General features: G+C 53.5%; 7 protein-coding genes across 7 annotated transcripts; 4 read left to right on the top strand and 3 right to left on the bottom strand.

Moving 5' to 3' along the window:
• Positions 1 to 304: 304 nt before the first annotated feature.
• Positions 305 to 2,094, top strand: A1O1_03999 (uncharacterized protein; the record flags this gene model as incomplete). The annotated part of the gene is made up of 6 exons (XM_007724897.1): positions 305 to 397; positions 490 to 614; positions 712 to 870; positions 941 to 1,310; positions 1,397 to 1,798; positions 1,891 to 2,094. The coding sequence occupies 6 exons, from the start codon at positions 305 to 307 to the stop codon at positions 2,092 to 2,094; spliced, it is 1,353 nt and encodes a 450-aa protein (XP_007723087.1).
• Positions 2,095 to 2,277: 183 nt separating this feature from the next.
• On the bottom strand, positions 2,278 to 4,107 carry A1O1_04000 (uncharacterized protein; the record flags this gene model as incomplete). Its single annotated transcript, XM_007724898.1, has 4 exons — positions 2,278 to 2,697; positions 2,748 to 3,069; positions 3,118 to 3,997; positions 4,065 to 4,107. 4 exons carry the CDS (start codon positions 4,105 to 4,107, stop codon positions 2,278 to 2,280), a joined length of 1,665 nt encoding a protein of 554 aa, XP_007723088.1.
• A 626-nt stretch (positions 4,108 to 4,733) lies between these two features.
• A1O1_04001 (uncharacterized protein) lies at positions 4,734 to 5,978 on the top strand (the record flags this gene model as incomplete). The annotated part of the gene is made up of 1 exon (XM_007724899.1): positions 4,734 to 5,978. One exon carries the CDS (start codon positions 4,734 to 4,736, stop codon positions 5,976 to 5,978), a length of 1,245 nt encoding a protein of 414 aa, XP_007723089.1.
• Positions 5,979 to 6,241: 263 nt separating this feature from the next.
• On the bottom strand, positions 6,242 to 7,120 carry A1O1_04002 (uncharacterized protein; the record flags this gene model as incomplete). The annotated part of the gene is made up of 1 exon (XM_007724900.1): positions 6,242 to 7,120. The coding sequence occupies one exon, from the start codon at positions 7,118 to 7,120 to the stop codon at positions 6,242 to 6,244; it is 879 nt and encodes a 292-aa protein (XP_007723090.1).
• A 369-nt stretch (positions 7,121 to 7,489) lies between these two features.
• On the top strand, positions 7,490 to 9,280 carry A1O1_04003 (phosphatidylinositol glycan, class T; the record flags this gene model as incomplete). The annotated part of the gene is made up of 1 exon (XM_007724901.1): positions 7,490 to 9,280. The coding sequence occupies one exon, from the start codon at positions 7,490 to 7,492 to the stop codon at positions 9,278 to 9,280; it is 1,791 nt and encodes a 596-aa protein (XP_007723091.1).
• A 288-nt stretch (positions 9,281 to 9,568) lies between these two features.
• On the top strand, positions 9,569 to 11,012 carry A1O1_04004 (uncharacterized protein; the record flags this gene model as incomplete). The annotated part of the gene is made up of 2 exons (XM_007724902.1): positions 9,569 to 9,862; positions 9,930 to 11,012. 2 exons carry the CDS (start codon positions 9,569 to 9,571, stop codon positions 11,010 to 11,012), a joined length of 1,377 nt encoding a protein of 458 aa, XP_007723092.1.
• Positions 11,013 to 11,074: 62 nt separating this feature from the next.
• On the bottom strand, positions 11,075 to 13,120 carry A1O1_04005 (uncharacterized protein; the record flags this gene model as incomplete). The annotated part of the gene is made up of 1 exon (XM_007724903.1): positions 11,075 to 13,120. One exon carries the CDS (start codon positions 13,118 to 13,120, stop codon positions 11,075 to 11,077), a length of 2,046 nt encoding a protein of 681 aa, XP_007723093.1.
• Positions 13,121 to 13,474: the final 354 nt, after the last annotated feature.

The following is a 13,474-nucleotide window of genomic DNA, read 5'->3' on the forward strand; positions in this document are numbered from 1 at the left end:
AGCCAACAGAGACTCACAACCACAGTACAGTCTGTCTGACCTTGATCCCATTTTACCTCTTCTATCTTCGTCGACACGATGACGAGCGAGAATCCCAGCCCCGCAAACAAGGAGGCACTCATGTTCTCGGACGACAAAACAGACGCGGCTCTGGCGAGACAGGTCACCGAAGTCCAGGAAGGCCTCATCTTTCCCGATGCCGCCGAGGCCAAAAGGGTCCTGAGGAAGATCGACCGTTGGTAAGCTAGCAGAGCGTCGCTTACGCTGCTGAAAGCCAGGAAAGTTAACGTATTGGGCCTCTAGCATGATTCCTCTGATGGGCTTCTGCTACATGCTGCAGTTCATGGACAAACTAGCCCTCAGCCAGGCGACACAGCTCGGATTGTTGGAGGACTTGGTAAGTCATGACTGCTCCCTGAACCCCTTCCATGAGGATACCCTCGCGAAAAAGAAACAATCACTGACAAGGCTCCTGCCGCTTCATTGCAGAAACTCCATGGAGCTCAGTACTCCTGGTGCTCGTCGATCTTCTACTTCGGCTACATAGCCTGGAGTTGGCCAACCTCCTACCTCATTGTTCGATTTCCGGCCGGAAAGTACCTTGGCGTCACTGTGTAAGAGCCACCCCTGACTGGCAAAAAAGCGAACAAAGATTCTTCTCTTCTTCTTGGTCGAACAGAAAAGCAGGAACTGATTTCAGTTTTGATACAGATTTTGCTGGGGTGGTATTCTGATGTGCCACGCCGCCTGCCACAGTTTTGCAGGCCTGATGGCCACCCGATTCTTTCTTGGGGTGGGTGAGGCGGCCGTCGCCCCGGGATTTGCCCTGATAACAGGAATGTTCTATACGCGCAAAGAACAACCAGCTCGGTGAGTAGACTTTGCGGTGATGATCATTTGCATGTGTTCTCCGTTCTAATCACTGTTATGATCAATACAGACAAGGAGCTTGGTGGGTTGGAAATGCCATTGCCAACATGATCGGTGGCCTCGTGGCATATGGTGTCGGCAAGATCACAACATCGTCTCTCGACCATTGGAAGCTACTGTTCCTCATCCTGGGATCCGTCACTGCAGCCTATGGCGTGGTCTTGTTTCTCTTGTTGCCAGACTCGCCCACCAAGGCCATTTTTCTCAACGAGAAGGAAAGCCAAATCGCACTAAGCCGCACCATCGAGAACAAGACGGGCCTTTTGGATGACAACAAGTTCGTGCGGCAACAGGCGATTGACGCTTTGCTCGACCCTCAGTTGTGGCTGTTGTTTCTGTATACTTTCACCGTCAACCTGGCAAACGGTGGTTTGACCAGCGTAAGTTGCCGACCCCCAGCACCGATACCATCCCATCCATCCCCAAGCCTGCTTGCCGGACCACATCGCTGACAAACATGATACAGTTCAGCACAATCGTCATTGCAGGGTTTGGCTTTTCGCGCCTCAATTCGCTCCTGGTACAAATGCCATTAGGCGCCGCTCAACTGATCTTCTTAATCTTGACTTCGGGCGGCGCTAGCATAATTCCATCCTCCCGTTCGTTGTTCATGCTCTTGAACACCATTACCTCTGTGGTAGGAATGGCCATGGTGTATGCACTCGACGACCGCGCAGGCCGCCTAGCTGGTCTGTGTCTGTCCGCCGTGTTCGCTTGCAACATCCCGCTGTCCCTCAGTTTGGTCAGCTCCAACGTCGGAGGCTTCACGAAGAGATCCGTCGTCAGTACGACAATGTTCGTCGCATACTGTGTGGGAAACATCGCTGGGCCACAATTCTTCTTGGCCCGTGAAAAACCAAGATATAAAGTGAGTCCGCGCCACTTTTGTTTATGGTTCGCAATGCAATTTTGCAGGACCAAAAGACTGCTCGAATGAAAGTACTAATTCGTTTGAACCAGACTGGACTTATAGCTTCCCTTTCGGGGCTGTGTTTAGGTGCTTTCTTCATCGCTTGTCTCCTCGTCTACTACATTTGGGAAAATCGCCGCAGGGACAGGCGCTTTGGCCCAGCGCAGAGGAGTTCGAGTGTGGTTGAAGACCTGAGAGAAGACCTTGCAGGCAAGACTGATCGACAGCTCACCAGCTTCCGATACGTCATTTAGACGTGGAATGAGGGTACGTGACAGATCAGGCGGAATTTGAAAACCGGTGTAGTCATTTCTGTTTGTGTTTGGCGCTCAAAATCGTTGATGGTCGATGTACTCCGTTCAAATGAGATCGCGGATCTTGTTGAACTAGCCAAATTCCTTCTTCGATTGCAAAGCGCCCTACATGAGCTGCGATGACTATAGTAGGAGACGCTCTGTGAAGTGTGGGAGATCATAGGCAAGGAAAGGGTTGTCGCGCAGTTCGACTTCTTGCAGATGCTGGCCAGGGATGGCAGGGTATGGAATAAGGCTTCCTGCTCGTGAAAGCTGGATTCGGATCCAATCGCGGTGGATAGGATCGCGTGTCTTAAGTAACGCAATCGTGAGAGACCACAGACACCTGTAGATCAGCTTCGGGTTTTCCGCCAGTAACTTATGCGCCATGTCCAGTAGATCCGCCAAAACGGTGTCGAGAGGCTGAGTACTTTGTGGTTCGAGGCATGAGTGCAGGATCTTCACCCCATCGTATTCCATAACGGCAAAGTATATTGTATAAACAACCCTTCGACCTCCGGAAGCCTTAAGGACCCGGGACATCGCGATGAGGTCGCAAAATTCCTGTTACTGTTAGCGGCCGGGGCTCTGGAGGGTATCAAAAACAGTCATACCATGCCTAGGTTCTCGATTTGAGCAGCGATGGACTTCACTGCCGTCTGCTCGATTGGTCCATCTTTCGAAGCAATACCGAGACTTAGAATAGCCAGCTTCAGCTTCTGACATTTGTTAATCAGGTTCAGAGCTCGATAGTTCTCTATGTCATCCATGTACTCCTCCACCGGGTACGCGGAGCCGTAGATTTTGGGCAAGCACACCCTCGCTTCGTCAAATAGGTGGTCTTGACTGATCTGAGCAGATGGTGGCGCCGTAAAAAGGTCCAGTGCTAACTGGCCGGCGTTTACGTTGCTCATCGCGAGATTGATATCATGGAAACTGGCTGAAGGTTAACAAAAATAACCCAGGAAGTTGACAGTTCCTTACCTTGTGACAAACAAGAGCTGCTGCGAGGCTGGAGGCAATACAAAGCCACTCCCAGACGCCCCTGCTGAAGAAACCTTGGATAGAAATGATCGAATTCCGCTGAGGTGGACATGAGAGATGTCTGTGAGGTCGGCCTGATAGCGCTCAAAGTTCAGAATCAAGAACCAGATCGCGAATAGAGCGTCTACATCGGCATCAGTCCGGCCATCGTGCGCTGCGCGTTCTAAGACGACAGAGAGGTCCTTTAGTGCCATGCGGTAATAGCTCAGCCCCAGTCTTCTCAGCCGCAACTTTCTCAGACGGGACTCCTCGCTTTCGATCTCCTGCTCGATGGATGGAGAATGGAGCCAACTCATCTCCATCGCGGCCACCGCAACGAAGGCTCTCATGACGCCTGGCTCCTGTCTCGCAATGGTCGAGTGCACGTAGGACAACATACTCCATTTCCAAGGCTTTCCCAAGTACAATGCCAAAACTGAACTCGGGATGTAGTTGAAGCACTCCCATGCCTGGTGGTCGAGAATAACCGAGTTCGACAGAGGAATATGGGCCGTCGACAACGTTGGCCACAGTGGGGTGTCGTCGAAGTCAGAATAAACAGAGTCACTGCGAGGCCAATGCGGGCTGCTAATAATCGTATACTCAACACTGTGGGATTCGTCTGAGACGCTGGCATCCTGGCCTCGCTTTGGATTTAACTCGCCACCCTGGCGGAGAGGGCTAGACGCAATATTATTACCACGTTCTTGCCTCGAGGGTGGCTGACGACGAGGCCTCGCCGGTTTATCCCACTCGCACTTGACCTGGCTTTTGGCACAGCGTGCGCACAGCGGTCGTCGCTCGTCACATTTCACTTTGCGGGTGCGGCAAGTGGTACAGCCTAGATACAGTCGCAAGCTTAGGACCCAAAGAACCTCGATCAGGACGCGTTGTGATCGAACACTTACCTTGCTTAGAGCGAGGTCCATTCCGACCGAATCGAGGTATCATCGTGGATATTATCAGGGCCGTGGGACAATGGAGATGTGATCGAAGACCGAAGCGGTCGCGATGGTAGGAGTCTCGCCTCTAGAGTCCTTGCATTTATTTTTCATTCTTTCGGTTCTACCTGGTGAGGTCGGTGGTGGTTCAAGTTCCGAGAAGAAGGCGAGTTTGATTAGGTCTACAGAGTATAATAAGCATACAGAGATACTGTGCTGCCATTCACCAATCAAATACCAGCAAAGCCAGCAGCCGTATCTGATATGAGGTCCCTACAAAGTAAAATGATCATAGATTGAAACATCATTTCGATTATAACTCTGAATGATGAATTAATGTAAGGAAAAGTCATCAAGGATAGAATGTCATCAAATATAGAGTCCTCACGGTATCTATTTGCTGTCGGGTCAGACAGTGACTGCAGTGGTGGTGTTATTGCTTGACATTAATGTGCCGAGTGATATCATGTATATTTATTTACTTCTTCGACTAACGGCGATGATTATTGATCCATTGCATTTTTCACACCTAGGTATATAATAATACCGCATTGTTTGACCTTGCTTTATCTCATAGCTGTCATCTGTTAATTAGACAAGCATAGTCGACCTTTTTGCCCTGCGACGCGTCATAAAATGGAAGACTTTTCGCAGTCCCGCGGCGACGATGACCTGTTTGACGACGAAATCGTCCCTTTCGAGGGCCCTCCGTCTCCAGAGCAAGTTGCGGCCCAGTTCCAACAAGTGTCGCTTGAGACAGCCTCCCCGGCACCGGATGTCGAGCATAAGCAGGCTGTGTTGGAGTCCAAGGAGACAACATTTCCCGGGTTTAAGCCCAAGCCAAAAACACGAGGAGGACATGGGGGTGGCCGAGAAGGAACTAGCAAGCACGGTGGATTGGCAGATTCAAGATGGGCGACAACCCCCTCAAGACCTACAGCATCAAATCAAACTGCACGAGAGCCCAACGTAAAATCAACGCAGCCGAAGGCGACGGACACTGTTTCGGATATTGTGAATGATCCAGATGCAGCTACGCGAGGAGGCGAGGGAGGAGGAGAAGGAGAAGGAGAAGGAGATCCTCCATCTGCCGACTCGAAAGAACTCGTTGCCCCTGAGAACACAATTGCCCCTGCCAACGCTCGTCCTCCCGCCGTCCGAGGAGACCGGACTGCGACCGGCGGCATACGCAAACCCAAGCTGACCGAGGAAGAACTCAGTGCGAAGCTCGCGGCTGCGAAAGAACGGTCGCAGAACCTGGCAGCGGCCTACGCGCGGGCACAAGCAGACGCTGCGAGTTTTGAAGAACGGGAACGTGTAGCGAAAGAGATGCGGGAGAAAGACCGTGTCGTGCGAAGAGCAATGGACAAGGAGCGGGAGAAAAATCGCCAACGCAAAATGGCCGTCATGGGCGGGCGGGAGTGGGACGCCGGTAAGAACGAGGAGGATTTCAAAGTTACACAGAATGGGCGTGGTGGTCCGCGCAGATTTGAGAGTGGCATGACGCCGGAGCGACAATTTCGGGCAGAGCAGGACGATCTCCGCATGTATGAGTGGCATGATGACCGCGGCCGTGGGAGAGGGAGGGGCAGAGGCAGAGGTGGACGAGGAAGGGGACGAGATGGTGGTGGGAGAGGGGGTGGGTTTGGTCATGACAATAACCGTTCTACTCTACAGCAATCTGCCTGGTCTAACAATGAGGATTTCCCTGCTTTGCCCGGCTCCGATCCTACACAGAAGGAGACGCCAGAGACTGCCACTCCGTCAAGACCCAACCCGACAAGACTGGATTCGGCACCGGGCGAGGAAGGAGGAAGTTGGGCGGAGCAGGTCGAGTCCAGCGAGGCGCTGGAGAATAAAAACAAGGCGGAGAACTCTTGAGCATGCCAAAAAGCGATGGGAAGGCGGAGAGACATGATGGTTTACTCCTTTGTCTCCTGGTAAAATGTTCTTTGATATCTTAAGCGTTCAAGCGGTATTGAATTGTTCCTACGGCATGGTCTGTTGCCAATGCCACTGGGTATCTCAAGCATAAACTTTCATACAGAATTCTGTGCCCGTTCACACATCAAACGAGGACCATGGACAAGCCCCGAGACGCCTTTCCCCATGCGCACGTAACCTCTCAATCGAAAAAGTCCCCTTTACCATCTTCCTCGACCACGTCCGCGATAGCCACCACCTCCCCTGTAGCCGCCACGGCCTCCATATCCTCCACGACCGCCCCAGCTTCCTCCACCATCGCCGTACCCTCCGTCATCGTACCCACGCGGACCGGCAGGACCGCTCTCATCTTGTCTCATGGGCGGTGGTCGGCCCTTCAGCTCCTTCTGTAACTGCTCGTACGTCCGGCGCATCTGCGCATACCCCAGGTGCATCTTCCCATAGAAGTGGTCTGCCAGCCGCCTGTCGTTGTCCAACCGCGACAAGTATGCACCACAGACATCGCAGACTTGGAGTTTTTGATGCCCCGAGGGCCCGCTGGTGTCCGAGAGCGCCTTGAGATCCCGCTCCGCCTGCTCCTTCGCCAGCTTGGCCGTGCGCACCTTGTAGAATTCCGAGCAAGCTAGAGACACCGAACCGATTTCCGCGAGGCAGTTAACCTCCAGTAGACCGGTGTTGATTGTCTTTGTGAGATCCGATATCGTCTTCAGCAGGTTGTTGGTCTGCCTGATCTCGTCCGGCGTCTTCTCCAGCCGGCGCTGCGCCTGGTCTATCCGGCGGTTGCAGTCGTCGATGTATTTCTGCACGTCCCGCATGTAGTCGTATTCGAAGCCGTACTTGGCCTTCTCCGCCGGGCTCAGATTGTCGTACTCGATCTTCAGGTTCTCGGGATGCGCTTTCGGACACGGCCCCAGATCTTGCTTCGTGTTGGTGAAGAGGTCGTGTGGACACGTGCCGACGAGGTATGAGCGGCAGACATTAGGGGAGGTAAGGGTCAGATTTGCGCTCTTCGAGCTGCCCGTGCCCATGAACTGGTCGCCCATGAGCTGCTCGAGCAGCTTGCGCTGTTCGGCGGCCATGTTGGCGTCGCCTCGCTATGGTCGGTTCGTGGTAGATCTGACTGTCGGAGTCGTGTACTAACGGGACAGGATAGACCAATGGCGGATTATGAAAGGGAGTGCTGCAAAGGCTTGTATATTACAACGGATTGTAAATTGGGTGTGTCAAGAAAGCGTCGTCCGTCCGCAAATACGAAGCCAGAATTGGTGGAGGCGAGGCTTTGCCGGCAGAACTGCGGCAAACTCACGCCGCAGGGAGAACCACAGTGTCGTCTTTACTCCCCATTGTGAATACGGAGTACAACAAATAATACCTGAGGAGCACTTCACCTTCTGGCTACTTTTCAACCTGAAATGTTCCGCTGAGACTCTCCCTGAGATGATGCCGGCATGTTCCGGTCTGTCTTCTTCCTTGTTGTCGTCGCCTTTTTCGCCCTGAGCGCCGCCGCCTCGGATTACTTCGAGCGACTCACCTTGACCCCCCTTCCGCTTGGCTCGCTTCTCGCGTCGTTCGACTTCCGCGCCAACGAGACAATCACAGACTATGAATCGCAGAACTACAGATTCTTTCCGCGGTCGTTGGGTCAGGCTTTAAGGCACGCAGACACAAAAGAACTCCACTTAAGATTTACTACTGGGCGATGGGACCCGGAAACATGGGGCGCGCGACCATGGAATGGCACGAAAGAAGGCGGCACCGGCGTCGAGTTGTGGGCTTGGATTGAAGCTACGTCGGAAGAAGAGGCCTTTGAGAAATGGTCTACCCTAACACAGTCTCTCTCCGGCCTGTTTTGTGCGTCGTTGAACTTCATTGATTCAACGAGGACCACCAAACCCGCCTTGTCGTTTCAGCCATTAGGCAGGTATGGGGACGGCGATCAAACCCTTCATCTCCTCCATGGCGTCCTTCCGGGAGAAGTGGTCTGTACGGAGAACCTGACGCCGTTTATTAAGTTGCTCCCATGCAAAGGAAAAGCGGGCATATCGAGTCTCCTGGACGGCCACAAGGTGTTCGATGCCTCATGGCAGAGCATGGCCATTGATGTCAGACCGAAATGTTCCTCTGGGACTGAGCCATGCCAGATGGAAATCAGCCAGACGATTGATATGGTTCTCGACATTGAACGCTCCAAGCGCTCTCGCGACAATCCTATCCCAAGACCAGTGCCGGTGGAGCAGCTTGTGTGCGACGAAACAAAGCCTTATCATTCCCAAGAGGCATGCTATCCTCGAGATATGGTAGACGAGATGCCGTGGTCTCTTAAAGAGGTCTTCGGGCGGTCAATGGCTGGGGTGTGTCCGCTGGTCGAGTCTGAAGGTCCAGAAGCAAAGTCCGTATGCTTGAATGTTCCGCACGAGCGCATGGTCCTGATCGGCGTCAGCGGATTCGAGGTGAAATCGGATCCTGGCCTGCCAGACTCGAGGTGCTATCAATTGATGCCGTTGGAAGAGTTTGATCTCGAACTTCCGCAACAGACCTTAGGCGGCAAAACAGACCTTGGTCACGAGCTACTGAGAGCAGAAAGGACCATTACCGGCCATGGAGCGGCTCGAGGGGGGATGCGCACCGTCTTCACCAACCCCTCGCCAACAGAGCCTGTGAAGTTTGTTTATTTCGAGAGTCTGCCTTGGTTTATGCGGCCGTTTATGCATACGTTGAAAGCACAAATCACGCAGACCGAATTCCCTTTCGAGTGGCAGACCATCACCGATATGTACTACCGTCCTGCTGTCGACCGAAAACGGAGCACACAACTTGAACTTGTCATGTCCGTGCCGCCGGCCAGCACCGTCATGCTCACTTATGACTTCGAGAAGGCGATCTTGCGATACACCGAGTACCCGCCCGATGCGAATCGGGGCTTCAATGTTGCCCCTGCAGTTATCCGCATCCTGAACGACACTGATGGGAATGGACCGTCAGACAATATCTACATCAGGACCACAAGCTTGTTGTTACCGCTGCCCACGCCTGATTTTAGCATGCCGTATAACGTCATCATTCTGACCAGCACCGTCATGGCTCTTGCATTTGGAAGCATATACAATCTTCTGGTCCGACGCTTTGTGGGGGCGGACGAGGTGGGAGATGGCAAGATTCGAGGTCTGGTCAAGAGAGTCCGCGGCGTTATTGTGGCATTGAAGGATAAAGTCGCAGGAAAGCGACAAAAAGTAGAGTAAGGAAAATCATGATTGCATAGCTGTTACCAAATATTGTATTGTACAGAACTACAACATAGTTTATACCTATACACTAGTATACTACTATGTTATATATTGCGAGGCTGCGTTGCGCAATCACCTGATCAAGTCCGACTCCAATGTCAGCAATGACAGGAGGCTTACCACCTCTTCGACGCTAACAAGACGCGAGGCCTAGCGATAGAAGAGCATTAAACCATGTACGGATCTGACTCGAGGTACTTGAGACTGCAATCCGTGGAACCATACATCGACAGAGCTGTCAGGATGATTGAACCGGCCAGACTGATATCTGCCCGCGAACACCAAGTCCCCGGGAAACTGCTCGTAGCAGAACTTCTGTTCGAAGTTCCTCTCGATCATACACAACCGAGCGGAGAACGGATAAAGCTGTTCTGTCGAAGTGCAAAGAAATTCGCGAAGCCAGCCGCGCCGGACTCGAAAGCCAACAAGGAGCAATTACCATGGTTTGTCTATATCCCAGGGGGCCCAGGGTTCGGATGTCCGCCGCCGCAAAACATGATGGAACTCACCACGGAAGTGTTGGAGCGAGGATATCAGGTAAGCCGTACTAGTATTCCAAACACCTGAAGAAGCTTGGGCGGCAGTTGCTCATGAGGCACTCCAGTTTCTTTGCTTCGACCATCGTGGAATGGGCCTTTCCACTCCAGCCACTGCTGCTACGATCACGGCCAAGGGCTCGCCTGAACAGCAGGCCGACTATCTCAGACATTTCCGGGCGGAAAATGCCGTGCGAGACCTGGAGGCCATCCGCAAATGTCTGACCGCAGATTATCCCGCAGAGCAGAAGAAGTGGACGATCATGGGCACCAGCTACGGCGGCTTCGTATGTCTGAACTATCTAAGCTTTCATCCGCAAGGGCTGCGGGAAGCCTTCCCCGTGGCTGGGATGGCTCCTATCACGCAGACGACGCCAGATGAGCCGATACGGAGGCTCGTCAAGAAAGTCAAGGAGAGGAACGAAAAGTACTATGCAAAGTACCCGGAGGACAAGGCCAGCGTGAAGAAAGTGCTGCAGTTGATCCACGACAGCAAGATTCATTTGCCTTCAGGGGATAGCTTGACTGTGGACAGGTTTCGCGAAATGGGAATCTCCTTCGGATTCCATGGAGGCCTGGACCGAGTGCACAGCATCGTGCACCGCGCTGCGAGTGATATCGACATGTTTGGATACTTGACGCGGCCAACCCTATCCGATCTCGAGAGCATGTCTTCCTTCAGTGACCAGCCGCTGTACGCCGTTCTGCATGGCTCGATCTACGCGCAGGGCCAGGCATCAGCTTGGGCCTTTGACCGGGTCTTGCACGAGTTTCCGGAGTTCCAGGTCGATGCGGGAAAGGTGCCTAAAGACGAGGAGATTCTGTTCACCGGTGAGATGGTGTTTCGGCGCGCATTCGACGACTACGGGGAGTTGAAGCCGTTGGCGGCCGCGGCGGACTTGTTGGAAGCCAAGCAGGACTGGGACAAGCTGTATGACATTGAGCAGCTGCGGCAGAACCAAGTCCCAGTCTATGCGGCCATCTTTGTGGACGACATGTATGTCGACTTCAACTTCTCGCTGGAGACGGCTTCCATCGTCAGGGGGTGTAAGACGTTTGTCACCAACATGCTGTACCACAATGCCATCCGTGCGAAGAACGCCGAAGTGATGAAGGCTCTCTTCGCCCTGAGAGATGACACTCTAGACTGATATAGAGCACGGGCTAGATTTTCAGGATAGCCGTGGAATTCACGGGCCCTAGATTGGTGTGTTCAGCGCCTCCTTGCTGCTGCACTCTCCGTCCCGCGCTCCGCCATGCTTATAACCTCACCGATACCTGCGGCTTCTTGTTCGTCCTCGAGATTTCGGATCTCTTCTCTGCAATCCCACCATCTCTCCTCGGCCTGCGCGAATGCCGCCTTGCGAAGTTCTTTCACGGACTGTTCACTCGACGCGGATGCACTGGCTCCGGTCTTCTTGGAGTCAAGCACGATTCTTTGCCAGTCTTCCGAAGTACGAGCGTAGAAGTCCCTCAGAGTCTCAAACGGGCGTGGGAAGGGCCGCGAGTCCTGCTCTGCGCTCGTCTCAGGCTCCGTCTCGGTGGCCGTCTCCGCTTCTGGAGGTGGGACAGTCACCTCTGTAGGTGCCGTTGAGGGAGCGTCGACCGACATTATCGTATCATTGTCTTCTTCTTCCGAATCCATGTCAGATCCATCCTCGTCTTCGTCGTCATCATCGTCAGCCATTTCGTCGTCGCTATCTTGGTTTGTCACGTTCCAGTTGGCCGGCTCCGTGTAATAGAGTTCCTTGACACCGTCCAACTTGCCGAGATCCACGGCGTAAAGATCTGAAAACGTGATCTCTACATCTTTCTTTTCGAAGGTGCCGCCAAAGATATAGAGCGCGTCGTCCTGAACACAGAGCTGCGCATTGAAGCGAGGATGCGGCATCTCAAAACGCACGGGGAACTCCTTTTTTGTGGGCTCAGGCTCGTCGTTGCGAGTGGCTGGCTCGATATCAATCTCATCGGCCCCAACCAGCGACCCCTTAGTTTGTAACGCAGCCAGGTTTCGCAGAAGCTCCTCCTCGTCCGCCTTCCCTCGATCGCGGCCTCGCTGGGCTTGCCCCTGTTTCTTGCCTCCAGCTTTTGGCCGTCTCAATGTGAGCGGGAAAAAGCGGTTGCGATCGATGTTCCAGATGAACAGGTCGTTGAAGAATTCGCTGTCGATGCCCTCCTCGCTCTCCTCGACATCGTGGACACCGCCGACGGCCACTCCACGTCCCTTATGGTAGGACATGGTGGTACCCGCACGTGGTGGGTTGGGTGCATTTGCGGGCCTCTTGCGTCGTTCCCAACGCAGCGTCGGTGGCGTGCCGCTCGGAGCTTCGGCGGGAGGAGGTGTGATCCGAAGGAACCATGTGTCTTGGTGCACGAGCGGCTTGAGAATGTTGCGAACTAGAGGTCCACCGCCTTTGCTCTGTTTACCGGTGGTAGATGTGGCTTTGACACGCGAATACCCTCCGAACAGCACGGCACCGGTTTCATGCGGGAGGAAACTGAACGAGGAACGCGGATCAGGCTTCTGAGACGCGGGTGGAGCTTTCATTTCGTGCCAGACGTTCTCCTTGCAGTCAAAGATCCACGTATCGTTGAGATACCTGGTCTGCTGGGAAGTGTCCTGAAACCCGCCGAACAGCACGATGTAGTTTTTGAAATAGGTCATTCTGTGGCCGCTGCGGGCGGGCGGGTTCTTCCCCTTCCCTCGCGGCTCCAGCTTCGTCCACTCCCGGGTCTCGGTGTCTAGATGCCAGAAATCATGGTAGTGGTAGAACTGGTTCTGCTTGGGTGACGAAAACTCGCCGCCTGACACGTAGATGCCACCGGTGTTGCCGCCCCGGCATGCAGCGTGTCCGCTTCGAGGGAGCGGGCTGTTGCCGGAGGAGACTTGGTGCCATTCCCCCCTGTCTATGAGGTAGACGAAGAGGTCGTTGTAGAATGATGCCGTGCTTCCATCATGATACTCGCCGCCAAACAGGAAGATCTCATTTCTATTGGACGGCGAGGCCACCAGGGTGCTGGACGATCTTGGACTAGGAGGTCCGCAAGGCTGTTCCGTCACTTTCAAGAATTTGGCTTGCTCTTCAGCATAGGCGGCCAGCACTGCATCAAGATCCACGTCGTCGTCGGCATCCGAGTCGGCGTTCAGGGCTGCTACTTTTGCTTTGCTCTTTTTCTCTCCTTTTGCGGCCTTTTTGGACTGTTTCGCTTGCGCTCTAGCCTTTTGATCGGCGTTTCTGGCCTTTTTATTCTTTGCCATGGCTAGTCATGAGCCCGCGGACTCGCTGGCTGTTCTTGGGAAGCGGCCCAATATTTAGGACTTTCGGTGATGTTTTCGACAGTGCCACCAGGTATCCTTACCGATACACTTTCTAGCTGGGATGTGAAGACAAGTGACTTCGAGCGTCCTACCTAGTCATTGAGAGAGCCCTTTGACCTTGCCAACACGTAAGTATCGAAATACAGACTTTTTACTATATTCCAACTGCGCTTTCTGGAGATATACTTTACAGAAGAGCTGGACCCCTTTTCTACGGCGAAGAATTGAATGACATCCAGAACTGCATTCACGTGACCAAGAAATTGACTGTCAGCAATTATGTAAGCGACTGGT

This window comes from Capronia coronata (assembly GCF_000585585.1).
Source record: "Capronia coronata CBS 617.96 chromosome Unknown acBCG-supercont1.3, whole genome shotgun sequence".
Taxonomy (NCBI): Eukaryota; Fungi; Ascomycota; class Eurotiomycetes; order Chaetothyriales; family Herpotrichiellaceae; genus Capronia; species Capronia coronata.